This window comes from Carassius auratus, chromosome 29, assembly GCF_003368295.1.
Source record: "Carassius auratus strain Wakin chromosome 29, ASM336829v1, whole genome shotgun sequence".
Taxonomy (NCBI): domain Eukaryota; kingdom Metazoa; phylum Chordata; class Actinopteri; order Cypriniformes; family Cyprinidae; genus Carassius; species Carassius auratus.
The window spans coordinates 6,125,067-6,149,321 of NC_039271.1; the positions used below are offsets into that span (position 1 = coordinate 6,125,067).

The 24,255-nt window shown below is 38.3% G+C and overlaps 3 protein-coding genes and 2 non-coding genes across 7 annotated transcripts; 4 read left to right on the forward strand and 1 right to left on the reverse strand.

Annotated features, from left to right (window-relative positions):
• Positions 1-646: 646 nt before the first annotated feature.
• Positions 647-2,898, reverse strand: LOC113048572 (cAMP-responsive element-binding protein-like 2). Of its 2 annotated transcripts, none has more exons than XM_026210452.1 (3): positions 2,794-2,898; positions 1,958-2,155; positions 647-1,886 (listed from the first exon to the last, which is right to left on the reverse strand). In XM_026210452.1, the coding sequence occupies exons 2-3, from the start codon at positions 2,153-2,155 to the stop codon at positions 1,743-1,745; spliced, it is 342 nt and encodes a 113-aa protein (XP_026066237.1). In that variant the 5' UTR covers positions 2,794-2,898; the 3' UTR covers positions 647-1,742. The 2 variants fall into 2 exon arrangements, with proteins under 2 accessions (XP_026066237.1, XP_026066235.1); XM_026210450.1 differs by having other exon boundaries at positions 2,722-2,887.
• Positions 2,899-5,824: 2,926 nt separating this feature from the next.
• On the forward strand, positions 5,825-18,177 carry LOC113048508 (dual specificity protein phosphatase 16-like). Of its 2 annotated transcripts, none has more exons than XM_026210366.1 (7): positions 5,825-6,187; positions 11,829-12,307; positions 12,729-12,864; positions 14,168-14,331; positions 14,402-14,561; positions 14,646-14,769; positions 16,178-18,177. In XM_026210366.1, the coding sequence occupies exons 2-7, from the start codon at positions 12,083-12,085 to the stop codon at positions 16,974-16,976; spliced, it is 1,608 nt and encodes a 535-aa protein (XP_026066151.1). In that variant the 5' UTR covers positions 5,825-6,187; positions 11,829-12,082; the 3' UTR covers positions 16,977-18,177. The 2 variants fall into 2 exon arrangements, with proteins under 2 accessions (XP_026066151.1, XP_026066152.1); XM_026210367.1 differs by having other exon boundaries at positions 11,832-12,307.
• A 1,660-nt stretch (positions 18,178-19,837) lies between these two features.
• On the forward strand, positions 19,838-23,423 carry rpl18a (ribosomal protein L18a). The gene is made up of 5 exons (XM_026210426.1): positions 19,838-19,943; positions 21,000-21,179; positions 22,676-22,805; positions 23,046-23,155; positions 23,274-23,423. The coding sequence occupies exons 1-5, from the start codon at positions 19,926-19,928 to the stop codon at positions 23,364-23,366; spliced, it is 531 nt and encodes a 176-aa protein (XP_026066211.1). The 5' UTR covers positions 19,838-19,925; the 3' UTR covers positions 23,367-23,423.
• LOC113048689 (small nucleolar RNA SNORA68) lies at positions 21,509-21,643 on the forward strand. The gene has a single exon (XR_003276530.1). It is a non-coding gene; the product is annotated as a small nucleolar RNA SNORA68 (small nucleolar RNA).
• On the forward strand, positions 22,837-22,971 carry LOC113048690 (small nucleolar RNA SNORA68). The gene has a single exon (XR_003276531.1). It is a non-coding gene; the product is annotated as a small nucleolar RNA SNORA68 (small nucleolar RNA).
• Positions 23,424-24,255: the final 832 nt, after the last annotated feature.

The window sequence follows — 24,255 nt, forward strand, 5'->3', positions numbered from 1 at the left end:
GACGCGTTCTGTGTGAACAGCCCCCTTTAGAAGATATTTTGAAGAATGCTGGTAGCTAAACATTTGATAGTCCCCATTCACTTCAATAGTAATTTTGAACTCGGTGGGTACCAGCTGTTTTGTTAGCAACATTTCCCAAAACATCTTCTATTGTGTTCAACTTTAACACAACTTTGGACCAACTTGAGTTAATGAGTAAATGATGTCAAAATGTAAATTTTTGCGTGAACTATCCCTTTAACTCATTATAATGATACACGGATGAGTAAGTGATGATAACTTTTGAGTGGCCTGTTGATTAAACTGCCGTCACACATCAAAACGATTAAACTAACTTTGTTGAAATGCAAAAAACGTGGTGTTAACTAGTTCAGCTACACACTGATGAAATGGACGACAATTACTAAACACCTTTATGATCACTGCTGTGATCCTACGGTGGCCTGGAGGCGGCGAACGGTTTATGTTAATCTTCAAAAGAGATTCGTTTGTGTTGTTTCGTGCAATAAACATTTCACTGTCTGAAATGTATCGATGTATCATTAATGTAGCATTGAGACACTGATGCAGTGCTACATTTCTCCAAACTCGTCTACATCTGTGATGATTTGAGGCAAGAGAGACAAGAAGAGTCAGACGCACTGAGGTGGAGCAAAGGTGCATGTTTTAATAAGACGTTTATCATTAATAAGCATCACCCTGCTACAAATTACAATCTACATATTATACACGCCATATAAAAATATATTTGAGCTCTAAACATAGATAATGCCAGCCAGAAGGAAACAAGCTGAAGGCCAATAAGAGTGTCTTCTTCTACATCTGCGTTTAAACCGATCACGGTCATGAAATAGTTCTACATTCATTCAGATCGTAACTCATCTGTGCTGAAATTTTAGTTCGTTTTTTGCAAACCTGCCAATTAAAGCAGAAAGATCAAATAAAAGTACAAAAATTAGAGCTTTGAAGGAAAGTGCTTTAAGATTCAGTTTAGTGGAATAAATACACCATCAACAAAAAACACATAAAACTATATGTACAAGAGAAGAGGGAAGTGCTATGCGTTGCAATCTTTCAAATGTCGTAAAGTGCAAAGAGACGAGGGAGAGATTTTGGCAACAGTTGAGTCTTATAACATCTGTGTCTAAAGATTTAATGGATTAAACTCATTCTAAGAAGCATCGGAGTGACGAAGCTGGTTTCTACAATGGGATACAGGAATAAAAAAAGGTAACTGTGACTCAGTTGTTCTCAGTTCTGAGAAAAACTGGGAATTTAAAAGATTTTAAAATGTTGCAATTCTGTTTCCACCCAAAAATAATTAAATAAAAAGCTAATTGCAACTTTTTTCCTCACAATTGCATGTTAATATCTCACAATTTTAACTTGTCTTGTCAAAATTGCGAATAGTTAGAAACTTGAAATCATCATCCCCCCCCCCCCCCATTAATTACAAAAAAAAACAATATGAATTGTGAGGACAGTAGCCTGCGTTATGAAACAAAAAGGTGCAATTAGCTTGTTTTATTGTTTATGTTTTTAATCCACGCTTCATAAAAATGAACGCTGGAATCCTTCATCACGAGTGATGAATAAATAAATAAAGAAGGAAGTGGAAATGTTTCCGAATCACACAACAAACACCTGAACGTGAAACATATATAACTCTCCGTCTGAATCGTAATGTTGTCATAAAAGCTTATTAGAGATGAACACTGTGAATGGAGATTCTGGATCGGATTCTAAGACGTCTTGGAGCTGTACTTGACGTTCTTGAGGATCTTGTTGGTGGAGGTCTGCGGTGCTTTCTGCTCGTCTCCGGTCAGGAGGGCTTTGATTTCGGATGGGATCTTCCCCTGGTCCATGGCCAGACACCACTGCTTGTACTGCAGACACATGAACAGCATCAGCACGGCTGCGCAGACGCAGGACAGCGACAGATCGAGCGTGTGTTTACCATGTCCAGCTCCTCTCGCAGCGCACAGATGGCCCTCTCTTTACTGGACACCAGCTCCTCCAGATACTGGTAGCGCAGCTTCTTTCTGGCGCGACACTCTCTGGCGCTCTGCCGGCTTCTCTCCAGCTTGACCTTCAGGTCGATCTTGGCAGGTTTGCGGCCGCGTTTACCGGGTTTCTTCACTTTTCCAGCAACCATCTACAGTTTAGAAGAGACTTAAGGTCATGCCACATTAATAAACAATTGCTGTAAACAATCCAAACCGAAAGAGGAAAACACAGGCGGTCATCTGTACAGCTGACTATTGAAACTAATGCTTCATAATTGATAAATTCCTAAACATTGAAACGTGGTGTATTGTATTTAAATTGATCCCACACTGTTTTCCTCTGTGGAGCTGCTTTCCAAACTAAAAATGAACTAGTTTCATATTTGATGAATTTTACTTTGTTATGTTTGTTAAACTTTATTCTGAATGATTACACCATTGTCTTTTTTTAGCTGCTTCAAGGTTGAAATGTAATTTGTATTATAACAGATTCATTTTCCCTTTTATTATTGTGAGACTGCTTTTTCTGTATATAAATAAATGTTTTACAAAAATGAAATTAGTACTTTGGAGGTACCGTGGTATTTTAATGTACTATAGCACAATTCGGTGATATTAAAATGCTTAATTTTTTATATTTCACAGAATATCATGATCCATCAATCTGCACCGTTTGTAAGCCAGAGCGATGTTTATAAATGTTCATTTGACGCACTTTACTGTGATCCATCGCGTGTTTTCCAATCGACGGGAGTCTGCAGTCGTGTGCTGATCCTCGATCATTCACCTGTAATCGATCAGAGTCCGACTGAGGTGATTTTTGATCAATCTTCCAGCGGAGCTGCTTATGTTTTTAGCCGAATGCTAACAGCGCTCTTCCGGTCCTGTGTGAGTGACGCCTACCGCGCTGCATGCTGGGACATGTAGTCTCTTCCAGGTGGCCAAAATTAAACATTCTAGAAAGATCATCAGTTTACACACACAAACTCATTACATATTTTCAATATAATAAGTCACTGAAAGCAGCATTACATGTGCGTTAGATCAGTCTTTCATGTCTAAACATACCCAGAGAGCAAATTGTAGTCGGTTACTGATTTCGATTTCATTTTTTTTTTTTTTTGTATAGCGCATTTACAACAGCCTCCTGGCTGACCAAAGTGCTTTACATAAGAGCAAGAATATTGCACATACATAAAAAAATAGACCAGACAAAAATTAAAACCACCCATTTCAAAATTTAGAATAATACACTAGTCAGTACACTAAGGAAAATAAAAAAAGTTTTTAGCAAGGAGGTATTCCAGAGTCGTGGCCCAGCCACTGCAAATGCACGCTCCCCTCTACGCTTTAGCCTAACACCAGGGACCACCAACAGAGCCTGGTCACAGGATCGTAGGCTTCTTGATGGAGTATAAGGTTGAAGAAGTTCAGATAAATAGACAGGAGCTTTGTTATGAAGGGATTTATAAATGAAGAGGAGAATTTTAAAGTCTATTGTCTGAGAAATTGGCAACCAGTGAAGGGATCTCAGAATTGGAGTGATGTGTTCATGTTTACGACAGTTTAAAAGAAGTCTGGCTGCAGCATTTTGGACTAGCTGAAGTCGTGCAATTTGAGATTTAGATATATACCGCAATGTAAAGAATTGCAGTAATCTAGACGCGATGTAACAAATGCATGAACAGCCATTTCTAGAGTGTTTGGAGTGAGAAAGTTTTTAATTTTAGACAGTAAACGAAGCTGATAGAAACTGGATCCAATTACAGAAGAGATATGTCTTTCAAATTTTAAGTGTTGGTCAATAGTAATACCTAGGTTCTTCACCCGTGAGGATCTGAAAATGGATAAACTATCAAACTCAGGGCTTATGCACTGAGAGTTGTCATTAGGACCGAAAACAATTACCTCGGTCTTGGCCTCGTTTAAGAAGAGGAAATTTTGGGCTAGCCATAATTTCACCTCCTCTAAACATTGGAGGAGAGAAGTGATCGCAGTGGAGTTGTTTTTCTTAACTGGAAGATAGATTTGAGTGTCATATGCATAGAAATGAAAAGACACACCATGTTTTCTTAGGATAGAACCCAGAGGCAGCATGTACAGAGAGAATAGAGAGGGAGCTAAAATAGAGCCTTGTGGAATGCCACAGGTCAGAGGAGCAGGGGAAGAGGAACAATTTCCCAGTTTCACTAAAAACCTTCTGTCAGATAGGTATGACTGAAACCATTTCAGAGCATTTGCTTTTAGACCTACCCAAGACTCTAATCTAAAAAGATTAGTAAAAGTTAGTAACATAAATCATTACACATTTAAGATAATATAGGCTAATCAGACTACTATTAGAATGCTTTTGCCCTAACTTGTTTTTCACATTAATTTAAACAGGATATTGATATAAAAATACTAAGATAAAGATAATTTGTTCCAATCATTGTACTTAACAACAGCTTGATTTATACATATATATATATATATATATACACACATACACATACACACACACACACACACTGTATATATTTAAATTTCATGTGTACTTCAAGTAAATATGTTAAGTGAAAAAAAGTTTGGGAATTCCTACATTACAAGTAAGAAATTATAGGAATTTGTGCATTTTCGTATTTTTGAAAGACAAAAGCAATCGAAAGTAAAAGTAATCAGATTTTTGGATTCTGATCAGTTACTACCCAGCTCTGCCTCCCCCTCACACAACACATTATGCATTTTTAGATTCTCAGAAAACGTCATTCTGTATGATTTATAGGCTTGTTTCCTCAGGGGGACCAAAAAATGTCCCCACAAGGTCATAATGGATTACTTTACCAACTAAAATTTTTCTCATGTAGTTAGGAATCAGTAACGGCCTACAATTTGTAATAAGTGATCTTTTCCAGATAGCACTGGTACGTCTCTAAGAGGTCTGTTAAAGATCTGGGAAACATCTGCTGTGTACAAACACCTGACAGACGTCTTTAAGATGTCAGTTTTACAAGCATTCCTGATAGCAAACATACATCTAGGGACGTCTATTTGACGTCTGCATTAAGATGTCAAATAGATGTCTATTAGATGTAAATAAGATGTTTATGATTTGGAATGTATGTAAAACTGACATCTGAAAGACATCTGTCAGACGTTTGTAGACAGCAGATGCTTTCCAGATCAAGAGATCTTTAACAGATATCTTGCAGATGTGCGTGTGCTTGACATCTGTTAGGAAACGAACTATAGACGGATGAGCAAACACTCTAAAAAATAAGTCTTGCCAATGTAATGCAGACATCAAATAGAGTGCTGTCGTCTTGTATGCGAATAGTTGATTTTTAAGTAAAAAAGTTTACATATATTCCACGATGGCACACGTACATCACGGAGACGTCTATCTGACGTCGTATTTACATCTGCTAGACTTGTTTTTTAGAGCGTCTTATTTGCAATACATCAACAGTTGGTTTCCCTTCAGATGTCGAAAAGACGTTTAGAAGATGTCTTTAAGATTTAGAATGAATGTAAAACTGACATCTTAAAGATGTCTGAGGTTTGAACACTTTCCAGATGATGCGATCTTAGCCCCGATAGCACACCTACATCTCAGAGACGTCTATTTGACGTCTGCATTACATCTGCAAGACATATTGATTTGGAATGTTTGGAATGTATGTAAAACTGAAAGATGTCTGTCAGGCGTTTGTAGACAGCAGATGCTTTCCAGATCAAGAGATCTTTAACAGACGTCTGTGTGACTGATTTTACTGTTTATCTGGATTAGTCCAGCAGTAATAAAGCGTGCATGAGTGAAATACACGGAGCTCTGCTGCTGATTGTGTAATGAGAGCCGTCTCGACTCAAGCTCCGCCTCATAAACTCATTTACACTGTTTTACACTCATTTACGGTCTCAGAGTCGGCTCTCTGTGTTCATTACCGGACCCCAGCGGATCAGCGGATCTTTATTCTCCGGTTTTCAGCGTGAGTCTGAGTTTGTGGCCGGTGTGAGTTTCAATGACGCCATGATGTTATTTTTACCCGATGAGCTCACGAACTCAGTCTAACTTCACCAGCAGCAGACTGACCAGCTTTAACTAGTCTAACTAACCCATCCGCGTCTCTATCGGGGTCACTACACTTCCGGTCAGCTTTATCCGTGGATCTGCTGTAAATGAGACGAACTGGACCTTCATGGTGAGTTTCGGACATGTGTTACATGAGAAACAGATCGCGGAGGGCCGCAGTGTGTGTGTGTGTGTGTGTGTGTGTGGAGACGATGTTATTGTTACTTTCGTTTACTTAGTAAACCTAGTCAAATGATTTTAATGTTTCGGAAAGCTCTGTTGAGTTTCATATTTACCTTGCTGTCATTAAATACAGTACATTGTGACTCTGACATCTGTAAAAACACAGAAAACACACTCGTGTCCTGTTGAAATGTTCAGGTGTAACTTTACATTAAAATAGTGTGGTGATACCATAATGATTATCACTTTCTATAATTTTATAGTATTAACAGTATATTCAGTTCTCACTTAGATACACTATAATAACAACGCTATCAGTATGTGTGCTAAATTAATACATGTAAATATGTTTAAATAAAATTTAAAAAAGCATGAAATTACTTTTTTTGGGGGGTTAATTTAAATAAAATAAATGTTAACTGAAGGATAATCATATATATATATATATATATATATATATATATATATATATATATATATATATATATATATATATATAAACTCAAACTGATTTTATTTCGACTAGCTGCATATTCCTAATTTCCCTAAAATAGCTGAAACTAAAACTAAAATAAAAACTGTATCGATTTCTTTAAATACAACAAACTATGAATACAAATGATAGAAATGCACAACAAATTAACATGAATATGTATACCAATGTATAGATAAAAAATCAAAATAATATTAAAAAGTCAAGTCACCTTTTAATTATATAGCGCTTTTAACAATACAGATTGTAACAAAGCAACTGAATAATATTAAATAGAAACAAAGTGTAATATAATCTCAGCGATACTACAAATAGCACTCAAAATAACCATGGTATTATAATAATATCTGTCTGAAAAACAAAACAAAACATTGTTATACCATGGTATGACGTTATTGTCTGTTTTCAGTGTGTGAAGGTCACATGATCACGTCTCTCATTTCAGGATATTTCTGAAAGGGAAGTTCAGCGTGTTTAATCACAGCGGGTTTATAAAAAAATCACCTGCGGAGGAACAGAAAGCACTTATGCTGTTGTTTTTTCGTGACTGTTTCCATGTTACAAATACACTGGATTACTCTGAGTAAACATGATCATTTCTATTTAAATACGAGGCTCTGAAAGACTTGCCCATGGATTTACCCTCCTGAAACCCAGAGAAAAGGTTTTATAAAAAAAAAAAAAAAAAAAAAAAAAAAAATATATATATATATATATATATATATATATATATATATATATATATATATATATATATATTTGTCATTACAGCATAAGAAACCAATGGAGAAAAAAAAAACATTTTCGGGGAAAAAAAAAAATTATTCACATTTTTTTTCTATGTCCTATGTGGAGAACACCAGGACAAAGTTAATAAAAATATAAAACACACATACACACACACACACACACACACACACATATATATATATAATATACACACACATACATACATGTATAAAAAGGCATGTAGGCAAAAAAAATATTTTTAGATTTCAGGCTATTCTTAGCCAAACTTTGTACCTATGTTATGAAAGATATAACATAATGATTTGATATACTACTGTACTTTATGAAAAAAGTGCGTGAAATGTTCATATATTGGTATTGCCATTCTATAGGCTACATTGCATCTAATTATCATATTAATGTGTCATTGTAGCAAACCATAACAGAAAAAAAAGTGTAACAGGAGTAATTTCTTGGCAACATTTTCTTTAGAATATCTCATAGGAATATTGATCAATAATTTATTGTTGTTTCCCCAAAATGCCTGATGAACAGACCGTTTGTCCTGGAGTCCTCTACAAAAGATATATGTTAAAATTAAGCCCTGTTCTGGTTCAGATTTGAATCCCCATAACATTTTTCTGAGATGTTTATTCACGACAAACAATTTGAAAAGGAGTCAGAACATTATTATATTTCCTTAAGAGTACTACATTTGATCATTCTGTCAATATCAGTCATATTTACAGACCAAGCAGAAAGTGTGTTTATGATCAAACCCTCCAAACATCTGATATCTCTAAAAATAGCTCTGAATGTGCTCTGTTCAGGACATCCTGACTTAAAACATATATTGTCCTCTACAGATGACATAAGAATAAACCTGGGTCCCTTAAATTGGCTCTTGCTTAAAGAGGACGTTGTGATGTGCGGGTCCTTCACGACTCACAGCAGACAGACAGACAGTGAGAGTAATGGTGCATTTGGAGCTCGTTATCGTCTCCTCGTTAAACACAGGCGCTCAGGAGGAGGCCTGTCATTAAAATGTCCCTCGGCTTCCAGGCGGTTTGTTGTGGTCGCGAATCTGCCGATTAGGATGTGATGTTCTGGAGGAATCAAGAATTTCCCCTCGTAAAGCTGAACGCGCTCACGTCACCGTTTCATTTCCACTAATGTCTTACTTGAAGAAGAAGCTGGTTAGATCAGGATCATCCCATGGAGCAGCTAGTTGTGTCGGTCAGTCCAGCAGTGATCTAGTAATTGACCCAAAGGTTAGTTCCCTGCTTGTTCTACTAGTGCAGGACAACAACAAGCAATCTGATTAACCTGACTGATAATTAATTAATATTTAGGTCTTTAAAAAGTCTATGTTCACACTTCAGTTAAATGTGGTCCAAATCCGATTTTTTTTTTTTGCTCACATGTCTCAGATCTGTTTTTCTCATGACAGTGTGAACAGCGCAAACCACATGGAATCTGATCTTTTAAATTCCGATTTGTGCACTTCCATATGTGGTACTAAATCAATGTGACCACAGCCATGTGTCTTTTACGTCACTCTTCATTGTTCATTGTTTATTTAAACTGGGAGTCATCTCAGTTATCACCATTAAAGTATGGAGTGCCACAAGGATCTGTCCTAGGTCCTCTGCTATTTTCAATATACATGTTACCCCGTCGTAATATTATTAGAAAATATGGAATAAGTTGTTATGCTTATGATATTTAACTATTTATCTTAACAATTTGCCCCTCTGGAGTGGGACTGGGCTAGTTTTGGACTAGTTTAGAGAAGCAACTGGGTGGATTTTGCTTTGAAAACCTGGCAACACTGTTGGTATTTTTTGTTTTTTTTGCACATGCCAGTTAAGAACCATGATTTAATATAACAAACATTTAATATAACAAATGGAATAGAGCATTAAGGCTTGCAGTGTTAGCATAGCCATTTGGTTTTGGTCTTAAATAGTTTAACAAAAGTCTTAATTCTTCATAATCAGTGAATGCTGATCGTTATGGTTTTGATATTATAATTTGTTGTAGATGATTGAAAGATGCATATTTAGGTTGGCTTGAGAAAGCTTATTCTTATTATTTTCTAACTGATTATAGTGCATTAAACAGATTATAAAAACGATGAAAAGTCCAATAGATGTTCATTGAGAGGGGGTCAAAACTTTTGTTTAGTGTTTAAGCTGTCTATCACCAGCAAAGCTTAATGGCTATCATAGACGTGCATTATGAATAAAATCTTTATTTCTACCCTCTGGCTATTATTGACATATTGATTACACAACATACAGTATCTTAAATACTGTTACATTGATTTTAGAACAGAGGTTTCAGCGCGACTTTGGACTGTTGTGCATCTCAGCGACTGTAAATATCAGTTTGCGTGTTTCATTTACAACGTCTCGGGCCTTTGAACGTGTCTGTGGTTTGATTACAGCCTCGTTTGATCTGTTTGTGTTCTGATGGCCATTTGACGGGTCAAAGTCCTCCATCGCTGTTATCTCTGCCAGGCAGGTTGAGCTATTAACCTTCGGTCAGAAAAACACGGATCAAACAGTTTTAATTCAGCTCTGCCTTTGCAAAAAATGATGTGACTTGAAGAAACCGTGAAGCCAATTTGTTCGGCAACAATTTAAAATTAGATCTCAAGCTAAAAAAACTAAATAATTAAAATGCTCATGAATAAATGTTTGAGTCCAGCTGAATCCCGAACGGTCCTAAAACAGAGCCAGAATGAAGTGTTGTGAGAAACGGCTCCATGACGTCTGAAATCAATCAAATGTTTTATTTGTGGAAATGCTCGGCGCTCCAGTTTCATGTTATTAGAGGGAAACACAAGATGCAGAAACTCTGGTTTAGTTTGATATTTGATGGGGGATGGAAACGCTTTTCTCCCAATGGCCTGGACAGACCCTGTTCATGAAGACCTCACATGATCTCATGTTTCCGCCTCCGCACACACGTGTGAAACTGATCTCCTCACGTCAGCATGGTTTCAGTCTCACTAACACATCTGGACTTCACTTTCACTCTTTCAGCTGATGTTTCTGTGATAGTTTAAAACCGTGATCCTGACATCATGATTGACTCTGTTCGCATTCTGAACTCATGTAGTGTTTATAGTCCTGACAATAATTTATAGGATGTTAGTATAGTAAGAAAACATGTGACAATCACTGATCCAGTTTGTGAATGAAACCGATGGAAAGATTGTGTATTTTTCCTGATGTCAGGATCAGGGCATTGATTTGATCCAGACACACGTGACTTAAACAATGACCATAACAATAACTGTACAGTTTTAATAATCACTTTAACCTGAAGAGGATAGTGAACTACAATGATAACGACATAGAAGAACAATATTAATGACGTCTTGTCCAGAGCAGTTTTTCTTTTTTCCGACAATGACAACTAATCAGAATCCATTCGTCTTTAAAGAGCTTATTGTCTGATGGTGCGGATGCGAAAATATTTATCGTATAGTTATTGTTTTAAGCCCCATTCACAACAAGTACCGTAACTATAAATTTATAATAATATATTAAGTTTAAAAAATTGGTCTAACTCTAAAATAATAGCAATAATCAGTGTTGGAGAAAGTAACTTTTAAAAGTAATGCATTATAGTATCGTAAAAAAGTAACTTATTGAGATTGTTACTTTTTAATGTTACTTCTTGTCACCTGGTCTTGTTTATATGTTTTTAATGATAAAATAATTATTTTTGCCAACTCTAAGCAAACCAAAAGTGAAAATGATAAGCATCAGGATGAAGGAAGTGCCTTTGCATTTCCCGATTTATCTCAACATGGGTATTGGAGAGCTTTGAGTGAATGAATGGGAAAACAAAGCAACTTGGGTTACTTATTTAAACAGGTAACTCAGATATTTTTCATAGTTGTTGTTGTTGTTGTTGGGATTTTCCCGTCATACAGGTCTGACTGGCAGGTTTACGGCACACAGGGGAATTTCTCTGGTTTCTGTGCAATCTGTTACGTACACATGAAAGAGATTACATAATTAAAGCAGACCTTTTTTGTTTTTAGCACTCACACACCAACAACGTGAACCCAAAGCTGCTGTCACCAGATATACACAGATATACAAATTATGGCTAGGGTTAGGTTTAGGGTGTAGGGATTGGGTTAAGTGTATATTTTTGGACAATGATGTTGATCATCAAAAAGCAACGCAAGAGTGATGTAAAGCATAGCGTTCCATAAAAAGTAACTAAGTAATGCAATTAGCTACTTTGAATTGAATATTGCAATGTATTACTTTTAAAAGTAACTTTCCCCAAAACCAGATTCATTGTGAGGGTTCCCATTTCACAATGTGTTTTTGTGTCTCAGCAGAATGATGGAGTGCAGCGGTAAGAAGGTGCATGAGGTCACGCCGCTGTGATGGTGTGAAAGAAACTCCCATCAGCCACTGCGCCTCAAGCACCGTTTTTCCTCTGGAGTTTCCTCTTGCTTTTTATCTTATGTTATTGGCGCGCCTGCCGAATGCATCTTCAGCTGCTACCATGATGCCGTTGATCTCCTGAGTGTATCGTCACTGAGACACAGAGACTGTTAGCGCAGAGACGGACTGAGGGATTGTGGGTATGTGTGAGCGCGCGGCGCGGCCCATCGGGGCCGAGGGTCTGGTGGCTCTGCTGGAGGGCGCTCTGGACCGTGTGCTGCTGATCGACAGCCGACCGTTCGTGGAGTATAACACGTGTCACATCCTGGAGGCCGTGAACGTCAACTGCTCCAAACTGATGAAGAGGAGATTACAGCAGGACAAGATCCAGATCAGTGAACTCCTGCAGCACTCGGCCAAGAGGAAGGTGCGTGAAACTACAGGAGTATTGCTCTTGTGTCACCTGACTCAAGACCCAAGCAGATGTTTAGCGGGATGTTCACGCTGCTCAAACTGGAAGCTGTTTGATGCTCAAATCTGATCTGATTTGCTCATTGCCTGTAAAAGAACAGAGTGAATGTCCTGCTAAACATCATAAAAAGTAATTAAGTACAGCAGTTAGTTACTTTTAAAGTAGTAAAACAACATTGTAATGCATTATAGTAACTTTCCTCGACAGCTAGCTACTGACTGAAGTAGAAAACTACACTGACACAAATGGACAAACTTGATTATAAATATAGAACATCATTTTACCAACCAGAACACTAGAAAATGGAATAATGAGCAGATATGAACTCACTATTTCATTATGTGTGTGTGTGTGTGTGTGTGTGTGTGTGTTTCAGCTTGAGCTCCAGGGTCAAGAGGTCGTGGTCTATGACCAGAGCTCGACTGACCCCGCCTCCCTCTCATCAGAGGCCTTCCTCAGCGTCCTATTGGCCAAGCTGGAGAAGAGTTTCCCTTCAGTCCACCTACTCTCAGGTTCACACCACACACCTGCACCTGTGTCTCCAGTGAACAACTCACTGATTCAAATGATTCGGTCAGAGCGTGTCTCCAGTGAACAACTCACTGATTCAAATGATTCGGTCAGAGCGTGTCTCCAGTGAACAACTCACTGATTCAAATGATTCGGTCAGAGCGTGTCTCCAGTGAACAACTCACAGATTTAAATGATTCGGTCAGAGCGTGTCTCCAGTGAACAACTCTCTTATTCAAATGATTCGGTCAGAGCGTGTCTCCAGTGAACAACTCACTGATTCAAATGATTCGGTCAGAGCGTGTCTCCAGTGAACAACTCTCTGATTCAAATGATTCGGTCAGAGCGAGTCTCCAGTGAACAACTCACTGATTCAAATGATTCGGTCAGAGCGTGTCTCCAGTGAACAACTCACTGATTCAAATGATTCGGTCAGAGCGAGTCTCCAGTGAACAACTCTCTGATTCAAATGATTCGGTCAGAGCGAGTCTCCAGTGAACAACTCACTGATTCAAATGATTCGGTCAAAGCGAGTCTCCAGTGAACAACTCTCTGATTCAAATGATTCGGTCAGAGCGTGTCTCCAGTGAACAACTCACTGATTCAAATGATTCGGTCAGAGCGAGTCTCCAGTGAACAACTCTCTGATTCAAATGATTCGGTCAGAGCGAGTCTCCAGTGAACAACTCACTGATTCAAATGATTCGGTTAGAGCGTGTCTAATTTAAGTGTCCTTTTAATTTTGATTTAATCTGTTAACAATTTTAGATCTTAAACTTTTTAAATATTATTATTTAGGTTTCCATTAATTTAGTTTTCAGTTTTAGTCTGTTTTATTGTTTGTAGTTTTATTTTGAAATTTTATGGTTATTAATTTTAGCAACTCAGCTTTTTTAAAAAGGACTATTTAAGTTCAATTTAATTAATTTTAAATTTTTTATATTTTACAATTTTTTTTTTAAAATTAATTTTAGTGCCTCAGCTTTAAAAAATAATATGAGTATTTAAATTAAATTTCAGTTTTAGTCATTTGTTCAGTACATTTATTTATTTATTTTACAGTTAGTAATTTTAGTACTTAACTAGTACTTCAACTCTAACTTATTATGCAGCGTTTTGACATTTTAAGTTGGATTTTTTAATTTTGCAATGCACATTTTCATCTGAAATCATTTATAGTGCTGACAGACCAACACAAACCTGGATGCAAACTTAAAGACATGATTTGCTCTGCACATGAATCTCTTTCAGCAGGTCTACATCTTCATCCGGCCTCACCTGTCTGTGTTCTGTCCTGGTCCACAGGTGGTTTTGTGGCGTTCTCGCAGCTGTTCCCGGGTCTCTGTGAAGGGAAGTCCTCGCTGGTGCCGTCCTGCATCTCTCAGCCCTGTCTCCCTGTGAGCAGCAGCGGGCCGACGCGGATCCTGCCGCACCTGTACCTGGGCTGCCAGAGAGACGTCCTCAACCAGGTGATGCTCACGACAGACACGAGTTAGGAGCGTGTCTCATGAGCTCGTGCTGATGTTTGTGTTTCCGCAGGAGCTCATGCAGCAGAGTGACATCGCTTACGTCCTCAACGCCAGCAACACATGCCCCAAACCAGACTTCATCCCCGACTCGCATTTCCTGCGCGTGCCGGTCAACGACAGCTTCTGCGAGAAGATCCTGCCCTGGCTGGACCGATCCGTGGAGTTCATAGGTCAGACATGATCATGTGACTGTAGGAGTATGTTGAGAGTGGGAGGTCAGCTGACAGGAAGTGTTTTTGTGTGTTTCCTGTTAGAGAAAGCCAAGGCCAGTAACGCCAGAGTCCTGGTCCACTGTCTGGCGGGAATCTCTCGCTCGGCCACCATCGCCATCGCTTACATCATGAAGAGGATGGACATGTCGTTAGATGAAGCGTACAGGTACACCAGCAGATTCCCTGAGCCTTTATTAATCTACATTCATTGAAGGATGAGTCTCAAAGTACTTGAGCTGAATTAAATTTCTTGATTTAAAGGTTAAATCATCCTTATATGAAAATAATTACAGAAATGACTTGTACTTTTAGATTAATAAAAGGTTCTGTTTTGCGTTTAGTGGCTCACTATGAAAGCCCTTTTCTGCAACTGAATTGCAAGTTTAAAAGTCGCAATTACCTTTTTATATTTTAACCAGTTTATAACTCGCAATTCTGACTTTTTTCACGCAATTCTGACTTTTTTTCTCGCAGTGCTGAATTTTATTTACTTGCAATTCTAAATTTTTTCTCGCAATTCTGACTTTTTCTCGTAATTCTGACTTTTTTTGCAATTGTGACTTTTTTTCACACATTTTTTTTCTTGCAATCCTTTTTTTTCTTGCAATTCTTGTGAGCGCAATTATGACTTTCTTCTCCCAATACTGACTTTTTTCTCACAATTGACTTTTTTCCCTTGCAATTCTTACTTTTTCTCGTAATTCTACTTTTTTGCAATTCTTACTTTTTTCTCGCAATTCTGACTTTTTTCTCGCAATTCTTTTTTCTCTCGCAATTCAGATTTTTTTCTTGTAATCTTTACTTTTTTTCGCAATTCTGAATTTTTTCACGCAATTCTGACTTTTTTCTTGCAATTCTGACTTTTTTTTAAATCATAATTCAGACTTTTTTTCCCAATTCTTTTTTTTCTCGCAATTCTGACTTTTTTCTCGCAATTCTTTTTTTTTCGCAATTCAGATTTTTTTCTTGTAATCTTTACTTCTTTTCGCAATTCTGAATTTTTTCACGCAATTCTGACTTTTTTCTCGCAATTCTGACTTTTTTTCTCGCAATCTTTACAATTTTTCTTGCAATTCTGACTTTTTTCTCGCAATTCTTTTTTTTTTCGCAATTCAGATTTTTTTCTTGTAATCTTTACTTTTTTTCGCAATTCTGAATTTTTTCACGCAATTCTGACTTTTTTCTTGCAATTCTGACTTTTTTTAAAATCATAATTCAGACTTTTTTTCCCAATTCTTTTTTTTCTCACAATTCTGACTTTTTTCTCACAATTGACTTATTTCCCTTGCAATTTTGACTTTTTCTCATAATTCTTACTTTTTTTCTCATAATTCTGACAGACTTTTTTTTCTTGTAATTCTGTTTATATCTCACAATTCTGACGTGGCAGTCATGGCCTAATGGTTCTCGCAAGTCTGACTTTTCTCCCGGTTCCGACATCTTTTCTCATAATTGCGAGATGTAAACTTGCAATTGCTAGAAAAACTATTCACATTTTTTGATAAAAAGTCATAATTACCGATCGATCTGCAAGCTGTTTGTGTGCCCTCACCACATTGCGTGTCTATTCACAGGTTCGTGAAGGAGAAACGGCCGACCATCTCGCCCAACTTCAATTTCTTAGGTCAGCTGCTGGACTTCGAGAAGAAGCTGAAGAGCGCGAGCGATGCGCCGTTCAATCCTCGACCGCCGTCAGACGAGCGGAAGCTGGAGCCGCTGACGATGCCCTGCGTTCTGTCCGGCGTCCCCGAGGAGCATCTTCTGGCCCGGGCGCTCTGCAGCCTTCAGCTCGGAGAGGAACCAGAGGAGAACGTCCGGCCCAAACGCTCCTTCTCCCTGGACATCAAATCCTACGGCGAGTCCGGAGCATCTCTTCGAGCATTTCCCGTCGCTGAACCCTGTCAGTTCTCCCCATTGCAAGAGGTCTCAGAGCAAAGTCCAGCTGAAGATCAAGCTAACAAGGTGCTCCAGCGCAGCGGCAGCGAGGATGGAGCTCCAGCGGGGGTCCTGTCGCACTCTAAAGCCACAGCAGGGGCGCTGAAGGGCTGGCACTCGGACATCGTCCTGGGACCCGTGGCCGGAGGCTGGTTCCTCTCCTCAGACTCGGCACGCTTCTACTCGACCTCGGCTATCTTCAGCGGCGGCAGCTGCGCTCCGGGTCTGGAGGCGGTGAGGAGACGTGGCCGGCAGCGCAGCGGAGACGGAGGAGACTCTCGCAGGAGCTGGCACGAGGAGAGCAGCTTCGAGAAGCAGCTGAAGCGCAGGAGCTGTCAGATGGACCGCATGACGGACAGCAGATCCCGAGAGGAGATGAACACGAGGAGCAGCCAGTCCAGCTTCTCCGGCAGCTTGGAGATCATCGAGGTCTCCTGAGGACTCCACACAGTCCATCCTTTCTTTGCTTTGTTGTCATTCAGAGTTGAACTCGATTGGGTGGATCTGAACCACAGATATCCAGGACCTCGAAACACTACAGATGGACAGGCTGAACCTTCATATAACATTTGTCCCTGAAATGTTGTTTCAATTCACACATGTGGCATCACTTAATTAAACATGCACATAATTAACTCTCAATTCAGTTTTTGCATACATTTCCAGCCTATGAATCTGAACATTTAATAAAAAAAAAAAAATGTTGTTGACATGAAAGAGAAAAAACTCTTGGAATTGAAGTCAGTTAACAAATACAAAAAGATCAAGTGCAATAAAATTAACACTTAAATGTGTATGTTTGGATGTTTTCAATCAACTAGTCTGAAAGACGCCGTACAAAACTGACCAGTGCATGACGCTTAAGAGCATCTTTTGTCATATTTTTGCCATGCATGTGTTGAATTATGATCTCAGGAAGTTGCAAATCTGTCGGAGATCCAGAATCAAACACACACATGGATCTTTAATTCTCTCAAGCGTGCGATGATGCTCATTTCTGTCGAGGTCCAGCACGGAACAGTGTCGGCGTTCATCGACTCAAAGTCCTCATCCTGACTTTAAAGGCTCATAAGATCATGAACCTGTTCCTCAGATCACCGGACTGCTCCAGGATCAGCCGTCGAGTGCCATAAAGACTCATTTAGACCGTCATGAACAGAAGTAATCAGTTTCCTAAAGCTGTGAAACTTGAGCTGAACGAATCAGAACCAGCAGCTAAATCACGGGTCTCTGATGTGCTTCCACACAGACCTCAAATCTACAGTGATCTATGTTTTATCTTTGTACATTAAAGTCGAATGACTGATGCCAAAATCATTCCTAAAAAAGATCAGCCATTATTTCTCAGATGGTACCGCTGTGAGATGTTAATCCGTAGCTGTTTATTGATTGTTGAAATAAAACACAAGTGGTACATCTGGAACATCTTCAGCTGTCTCTATTAAAACATTAGATGTTTATGGATCGGGTCCATAGGTGCCGCTGTGTATTTTACTATAATATAACATAAAATACCATTGAACTGTATCCAACTTGTTTTGCAGAAGCTGTTCTCTTTTCATATAACTAAGATTAAAACTAGGTGAACTGTAAACCTGTTTGCACCACAAACCAGTGTGTTTATAAAAAAATATAATATCAAGCAGCGTGACTGACTGTTTTTGTGAAGGTGAAATGAGTGGAAGCTAAAAACCGGAAGTCTTACACATTCAAGGTACAAATGTTCATGCTATGATTGGAGCACAGATTTTTAACAATAACAGATAAACCTTTAAAGACAGGCCTGTCGTGAGCTCTGAGGTTGTTAATCGCTAGTATATTCGTTTGTTAAAACTATCAGTTTGCATCACCTCGGCTCATTTTTTTAAATAATTGTCTAATAGCGGATTATATAGTGAAAACTACATTTCCCAAGATGCTGTACAGAAAAATCCACCAATCAGCGAGCACAGCGCTAAAAAGTGCGCGCGCACGCACTGCTGTTCAAAAGATTTAGATCAGTAAGATTGGTCTTTTTCTGCTAATCAAGGAAGCATTTATTTAAACAAAAATACCGAAAATAAATAATATTGTGAAATATTATTACAATTTAAATAAATGGTTTTCTATTATAATATTATTTTAAACAGAATTTATACCTGTGATGTGCAGCGGTATTTTCAGCATCATTACTCCAGTCTTCAGTGTCACATGATCTTCAGAAATCATGAAAATATGATGATGTATTAACTAGAAACAGTTTTGCTGCTTAATTTATTTTATTATTATTTTTGAACCTGTGATATTTTTTTCAGGATTTTCTTTAAAGAATAAAAACTGACAAAAAAGAACAGCATTTATTCCTAAATAGAAATGTTTCGTAACAATGTGACTTTTTAAAATCCATTTAACACATCCTTGCTGAATAAAAACATTAATTTCTTTCAAAAAGAAGAAATTAACGCCATCTAAAATTTAAGAGTTCAGAGCTTTCCAAACTGTATTTATGATTATGAATTTACAGATGTATTTTATAGCTTCATAACTGAATAATTCAAATAATAAACGCTGCTGCCGTGGATGCGTTTTATGTGTGTGTCTAGCAGGGGGCAGTATTCTCTTTCTCTGAAGCATCATGGGTAATGTAGTTTTTTCCATAAGGAATATTGCTGTTAGTCTTTTGGATGAGAAATGCATTAATTCCTACATCAGAAATAATTCTCACATCAGTTGTTATCCAAAAGCGCTTATGAAATGGAAACAATTGTTTTCTATACCTTCCAGGGAAAAAATACTGTCGCAAGTAACGTTTTTATTTCCAAATTATTTGTTTTAAAATATAGATAGAATCCCTGTAATGCTTTTCTTAATAGGTTTAAAGAAGATATGTCACCACAATGTTCTTTTTTAAATTCTGAATCTCTCACACATTTATTTTGTAATAAAGACTATTTGAAGCAGGTGTCGATGATTTTTTTTTTTTTTTTACAAATTTTTACAGAGTAATTAGAATAGACGATTCTGTGATCCTCTATTGGACGGTGATATCGGCTCCAATATAAATGATAACACAATAAAGTTAATTCTTGGGAAATTTCCTTTGAATTTCATAAAAATGTTGACTCGTTGAAGAACTACTAGAAATAATAATTTATACAAACATCTATTATATTTAAATGAGTAATTTGCATTAGGAAATGTATTTTGTAGTTTGAGTTGTATGCATTGTTTGAAAACTAAATAAAATAAATAAATAAATGAAAAAGATCGCTAACGGCTATGATTGACGGCTCTAAGTCACCAATAAAAACGCTTCCAGCAAGACCCGCCCCCCTCGGAAGAGGATTGACGTCAGGATTCCCCGCCCTGCTGCTTCCTCTTTCACAGTGGCCGTCAGCGAGAGACACCATGAAGGCGTCTGGCACAGTACGTAAAAACCTTTTTAAATCAATTTATAGTCGCTTAAACCTCACATTTATAAACCGAGAACACACATAAGGCACCCGACTCTCCGTAACAATAACTTCACCCAACACAGGTTTAGGATTAAAGCGCTAAACTCGCTTTTGACGCGTTGATTGTAGCGGAGAGAAACATGGCGGCTGTAGAGATACTCCACGTGCTCAGTATTGAACACACACATGCCACAGCACAGCTTTTGAGTTTATCTGATATCTAACACACTCAAGTGATTTATTCTTATATACTAGACCGTTTAATGTCCTGCAGTTCAGCGGTTGTCTTTGTTGTCTAAGCGCTAATCGCTCTCAGTTCATTTAGACGCACTAAGTACCCGGATGCTCGCTTGATTTACATTTATTCATTTAGCAGATGCTTTTATCCAAAGCGACTTACAAATGAGGATAGTAGTGGAAGCAATCAAAAACAACTAAAAGAGCAAAGATATGTGTTATAACAAGTCTCCGTTAGGATAACACAGTACACGTAGCATGGCCTTTTAAATAATATAATAAGTAAAAAGAAAACGGATATAAAAATAGAAGAATAGAGCAAGCTAGTGTTAGAGGTCTTTACACACACACACACACACATATATATATATATATAGGGACGCACTAAGTACCCGGATGCTAGCTTGATTTAGTAGTGACTGTTATTTTGTGCACATTTAAGTAAATATGAATCATGTTTTTCATGTTTGATAAGTCGAAAATGTTTAACTATGCTGTTTTTTTAGTGTTTAGTTTGTGAACTTAACCCTAACTAAACGTACTGCTAATGGTGACAAACCACATTGAAATAAGACGCCAGTCTAATTAAATAAATAGAAAATTGCATTCAATTGCAAATAACTTTTTTTAGTGGGCAAGATGAAGTATTTTCTCGGTGCACCATGATTATATCTTAAATTAATAAAATATATTTTTTCAGTCACGTGTACTAGTTAGCCAGGTCTTCCCAGTTTCCCAAGTAGGAAAATGTCATCAGTATTGATCTCTGAATGTTTCTCTGTCTCTGCAGCTTCGGGAGTATAAGGTTGTTGGGCGTCTCTTGCCCTCCGCTAAAAACCCTGCACCCCCTCTGTACCGCATGAGGATCTTCGCCCCAAACCATGTGGTGGCCAAGTCTCGCTTCTGGTACTTCGTCTCCCAGCTGAGGAAGATGAAGAAAGCCTCCGGAGAGATTGTCTACTGTGGCCTGGTACGAATAAGGCTGTTCGATTACCAGATGGGTTTTGGAGCTGCCAAATCAATACATATATTTTTTTACGTGCAATATTACAGAATAACACTCACAACAAATCTCAGTTTGTAATAAATGAAAGATGATTAGCAATATCATTCACAAAAGAATATTCTGAAAGAACAGGTGTGCTGAAGTGAATCAGACATCCCATCACTATTAATGAGCAAAAGATGCAAACGAATGATTCGCTCTATTGAAGGGTGTTGAGTCGATTCCCTTTTGAGACAGAGGGGGTCGAGTCCCTTTGAGAGTGCTGTGAGATTCATAAACACTTTTGCGTTCAGCCTGCACACAAACCTAAAGGTCATTTCTTCCCAGTGTCATGCCCTTGCCATGTGTGCGAAAAGAAACCCTGAACCTTGTCGCCTTTCATAGGCTGTGAAGCGTGCCACTGAAAGTGAATTCAAGGTGCCACATGAGATCCTGCTGCACGCGTGTCGCTGTTCTGTGCTTGTTACTCTTTAACAACTGTATCTGTGAAAACATGAATCTGTTCTTTTTGGTGGGTGGGGGTCGGCTCCCTGTTTTGACAGTGAGGGTTGATTACCTTTTTTTTACAGGTGAGGGTCGATTCCCTTGTTTTTGCTGGAATGGGCGTCGATTCCCTTTTTTAGACAGGTGAAGGTTGATTCCTTTTTTTAGACAGGTGAAGGTCGATTCCTTTTTTTAGACAGGTGAAGGTCGATTCCCTTTTTTTAGACAGGTGAAGGTCGATTCCCTTTTTTAGACGGGTGAAGGTCGATTCCTTTTTTTAGACAGGTGAAGGTCGATTCCCTTTTTTTGACAGGTGAGGGTCAATTCCCTTTTTTTCACAGGTGAGGGTTGATTCCCATTTTAGACAGGTGAGGGTTGATTCCCTTTTTTTGACAGGTGAGGGTTGATTCCCATTTTAGACAGGTGAGGATCGATTCCCTTTTTTGATGGAATGGGCGTCGATTCCCTCTTTTAGACAGGTGAGGGTCGATTCCCTTTTTTTGACAGGTGAGGGTCGATTCCCTTTTTGACAGGTGAGGGTCGATTCCCTTTTTTTGACAGGTGAGGGTTGATTTCCTTTTTTTGACAGGTGAGGGTTGATTCCCTTTTTTGACAAGTGAGGGTTGATTCCCTTTTTTAGACAGGTGAGGATCGATTCCCTTGTTTTTGATGGAATGGGCGTCGATTCCCTTTTTTGACAAGTGAGGATCGATTCCCTTGTTTTTGATGGAATGGGCTTCGATTCCCTTTTTTGACAAGTGAGGGTTGATTTCCTTTTTAGACAGGTAAGGTGGGGCTGATTCCCTGTTTGAGAAAGCAGGATGCCCAGAGCTTATCCTGTTGCTTTGAGATGCTACAAAATAGTGTTTAATCCAGTTGCAAGTCATGAGTGTTTTTTTTTTTTTTTTTTTTTTTTTTCTCTGAGATGACCTGGCTGGAGCCTAAACTCTTGTTTGATCTTTTGTGTTCTTGCACAGGTCCATGAGAAATCTCCCCTCAAGGTGAAAAACTTCGGCATCTGGCTGCGTTACGACTCTCGCAGTGGGACCCACAACATGTACCGCGAGTACAGAGACCTGACCACGTCTGGAGCGGTCACTCAGTGCTGTGAGTTATACACAAACACACTCGTTCATCCTGCACACACAAACCCAAAGGTCATTTCCTCCCAGTGTCATGCCCTTGCCATGTGTGCACAAAGAAACACCGAACCTTGTCGCCTTTCACAGGCTGTCAAACGTGCCTCTGAAAGTGAAATCAAGGTGCGACACGAGATCCTGTCTGCAGGAGTGATGCTGCTGTGTTTTAACTCTATGGTAAATGTCACGTATTTGATGTGTGCTTCAGATCGTGATATGGGAGCCAGGCATCGCGCTCGTGCCCACGCCATCCAGATCATGAAGGTGCAGATCATCCCAGCCAACAAATGCCGCAGACCCGCCATCAAGCAGTTCCACGTGAGTTTGCATGGTCAAATAATGCTAATGAGTTCCAGCTTTTATCTCATGCGCATTAATTGTGATTTGTTGAAACTTGCATCTAAAGGCTTTAATATTTAATCTCTCGATTCAACAGGACTCCAAGATCAAGTTCCCTCTTCCTCACAGGGTTCTGCGTCGCCAGCACAAGCCCCGTTTCACCACCAAGAGACCAAACACTTTCTTTTAAAGTGTATGTTTGTGCTTTTCACATTACAGATGAATAAAAAGTGGAGAACGTCAAAAATATTGTTTCCTGATTCTTTAATGAAATCTAAGTGCTTGGCCGAGGTGCTCAAATAAAGAGTCGCCTTACAATTAGAAAGAGGTGAAACTTGAAAAAATAAAAATTTTAGGACCAGTAAGTTAGCATTGTGACATTTTTGAGAATTTGTTTACATTTTTGCATCGTGGGTTTTTGTTCATGTTTTCCATTTTTATATTTGTTTAGTCAATTTTAATAAGCAGCAGTAATCTTTGAGAACAATATTTTTCTTTTACAGTGAGATTATTGAATAATTGTGCATTTAATTGCACGTTAATTGACAATTATAATAATGTTATGGGCAAAATAATGAACTTTAAAGGAAAACGATAGTAAACTGTTACAAGTGTAATGAAGTAGCTATAATTTGTTTTGCAATTTTAAATTAAATATTAATTAAATGTAAAAATTTTAATTTATGCATTTAGCAGATGCTTTTATCCAAAGTGACTTACATTGCATTCAGGCTATCAATTTTTAATTTCGAAATCCATTTTCATTGTATTTCATACAAATGCGTAGTAAATATAGACCGCATTTTCAGGTGTGCATAAATTCAGCAGTCCTATTTCTAGTTTTAAGCTCATAGTTTGAAAGCCACATTTTGGGGAAAATTGATTTTAATGAGAACCAATCTGTTTGAAATACGGGTGCTGTGTTTCTCAGTCGCCACCACAAGATGGCAGAGTTTGACCGCGAACGGTTTCTTACTAAAGCGTGGCATCATATATTCTATTTAATTCTATAATCTGGTGTTGCGCTTCAGTATTAGCGTACTACACAAAAACATCATATAATAATTCTGCTCTTATTA

What these genes read in the sequence shown, in the direction of transcription:
- LOC113048572 (XM_026210450.1), bottom strand. An exon ending in TGCGAGAGGAGCTGGACATG is followed by an intron (nt 1,887 to 1,957) that starts GTAAACACACGC and finishes ATGTGTCTGCAG; the next exon opens with TACAAGCAGTGGTGTCTGGC.
- LOC113048508 (XM_026210366.1), top strand. Translation starts at nt 12,083, where the DNA reads ATGTGTGAGCGCGCGGCGCGGCCCATCGGGGCCGAGGGTCTGGTGGCT. An exon ending in CCGATCCGTGGAGTTCATAG is followed by an intron (nt 14,562 to 14,645) that starts GTCAGACATGAT and finishes GTTTCCTGTTAG; the next exon opens with AGAAAGCCAAGGCCAGTAAC. An exon ending in TCGTTAGATGAAGCGTACAG is followed by an intron (nt 14,770 to 16,177) that starts GTACACCAGCAG and finishes GTCTATTCACAG; the next exon opens with GTTCGTGAAGGAGAAACGGC.
- rpl18a (XM_026210426.1), top strand. An exon ending in AGATTGTCTACTGTGGCCTG is followed by an intron (nt 21,180 to 22,675) that starts GTACGAATAAGG and finishes GTTCTTGCACAG; the next exon opens with GTCCATGAGAAATCTCCCCT. An exon ending in TGGAGCGGTCACTCAGTGCT is followed by an intron (nt 22,806 to 23,045) that starts GTGAGTTATACA and finishes TGTGTGCTTCAG; the next exon opens with ATCGTGATATGGGAGCCAGG.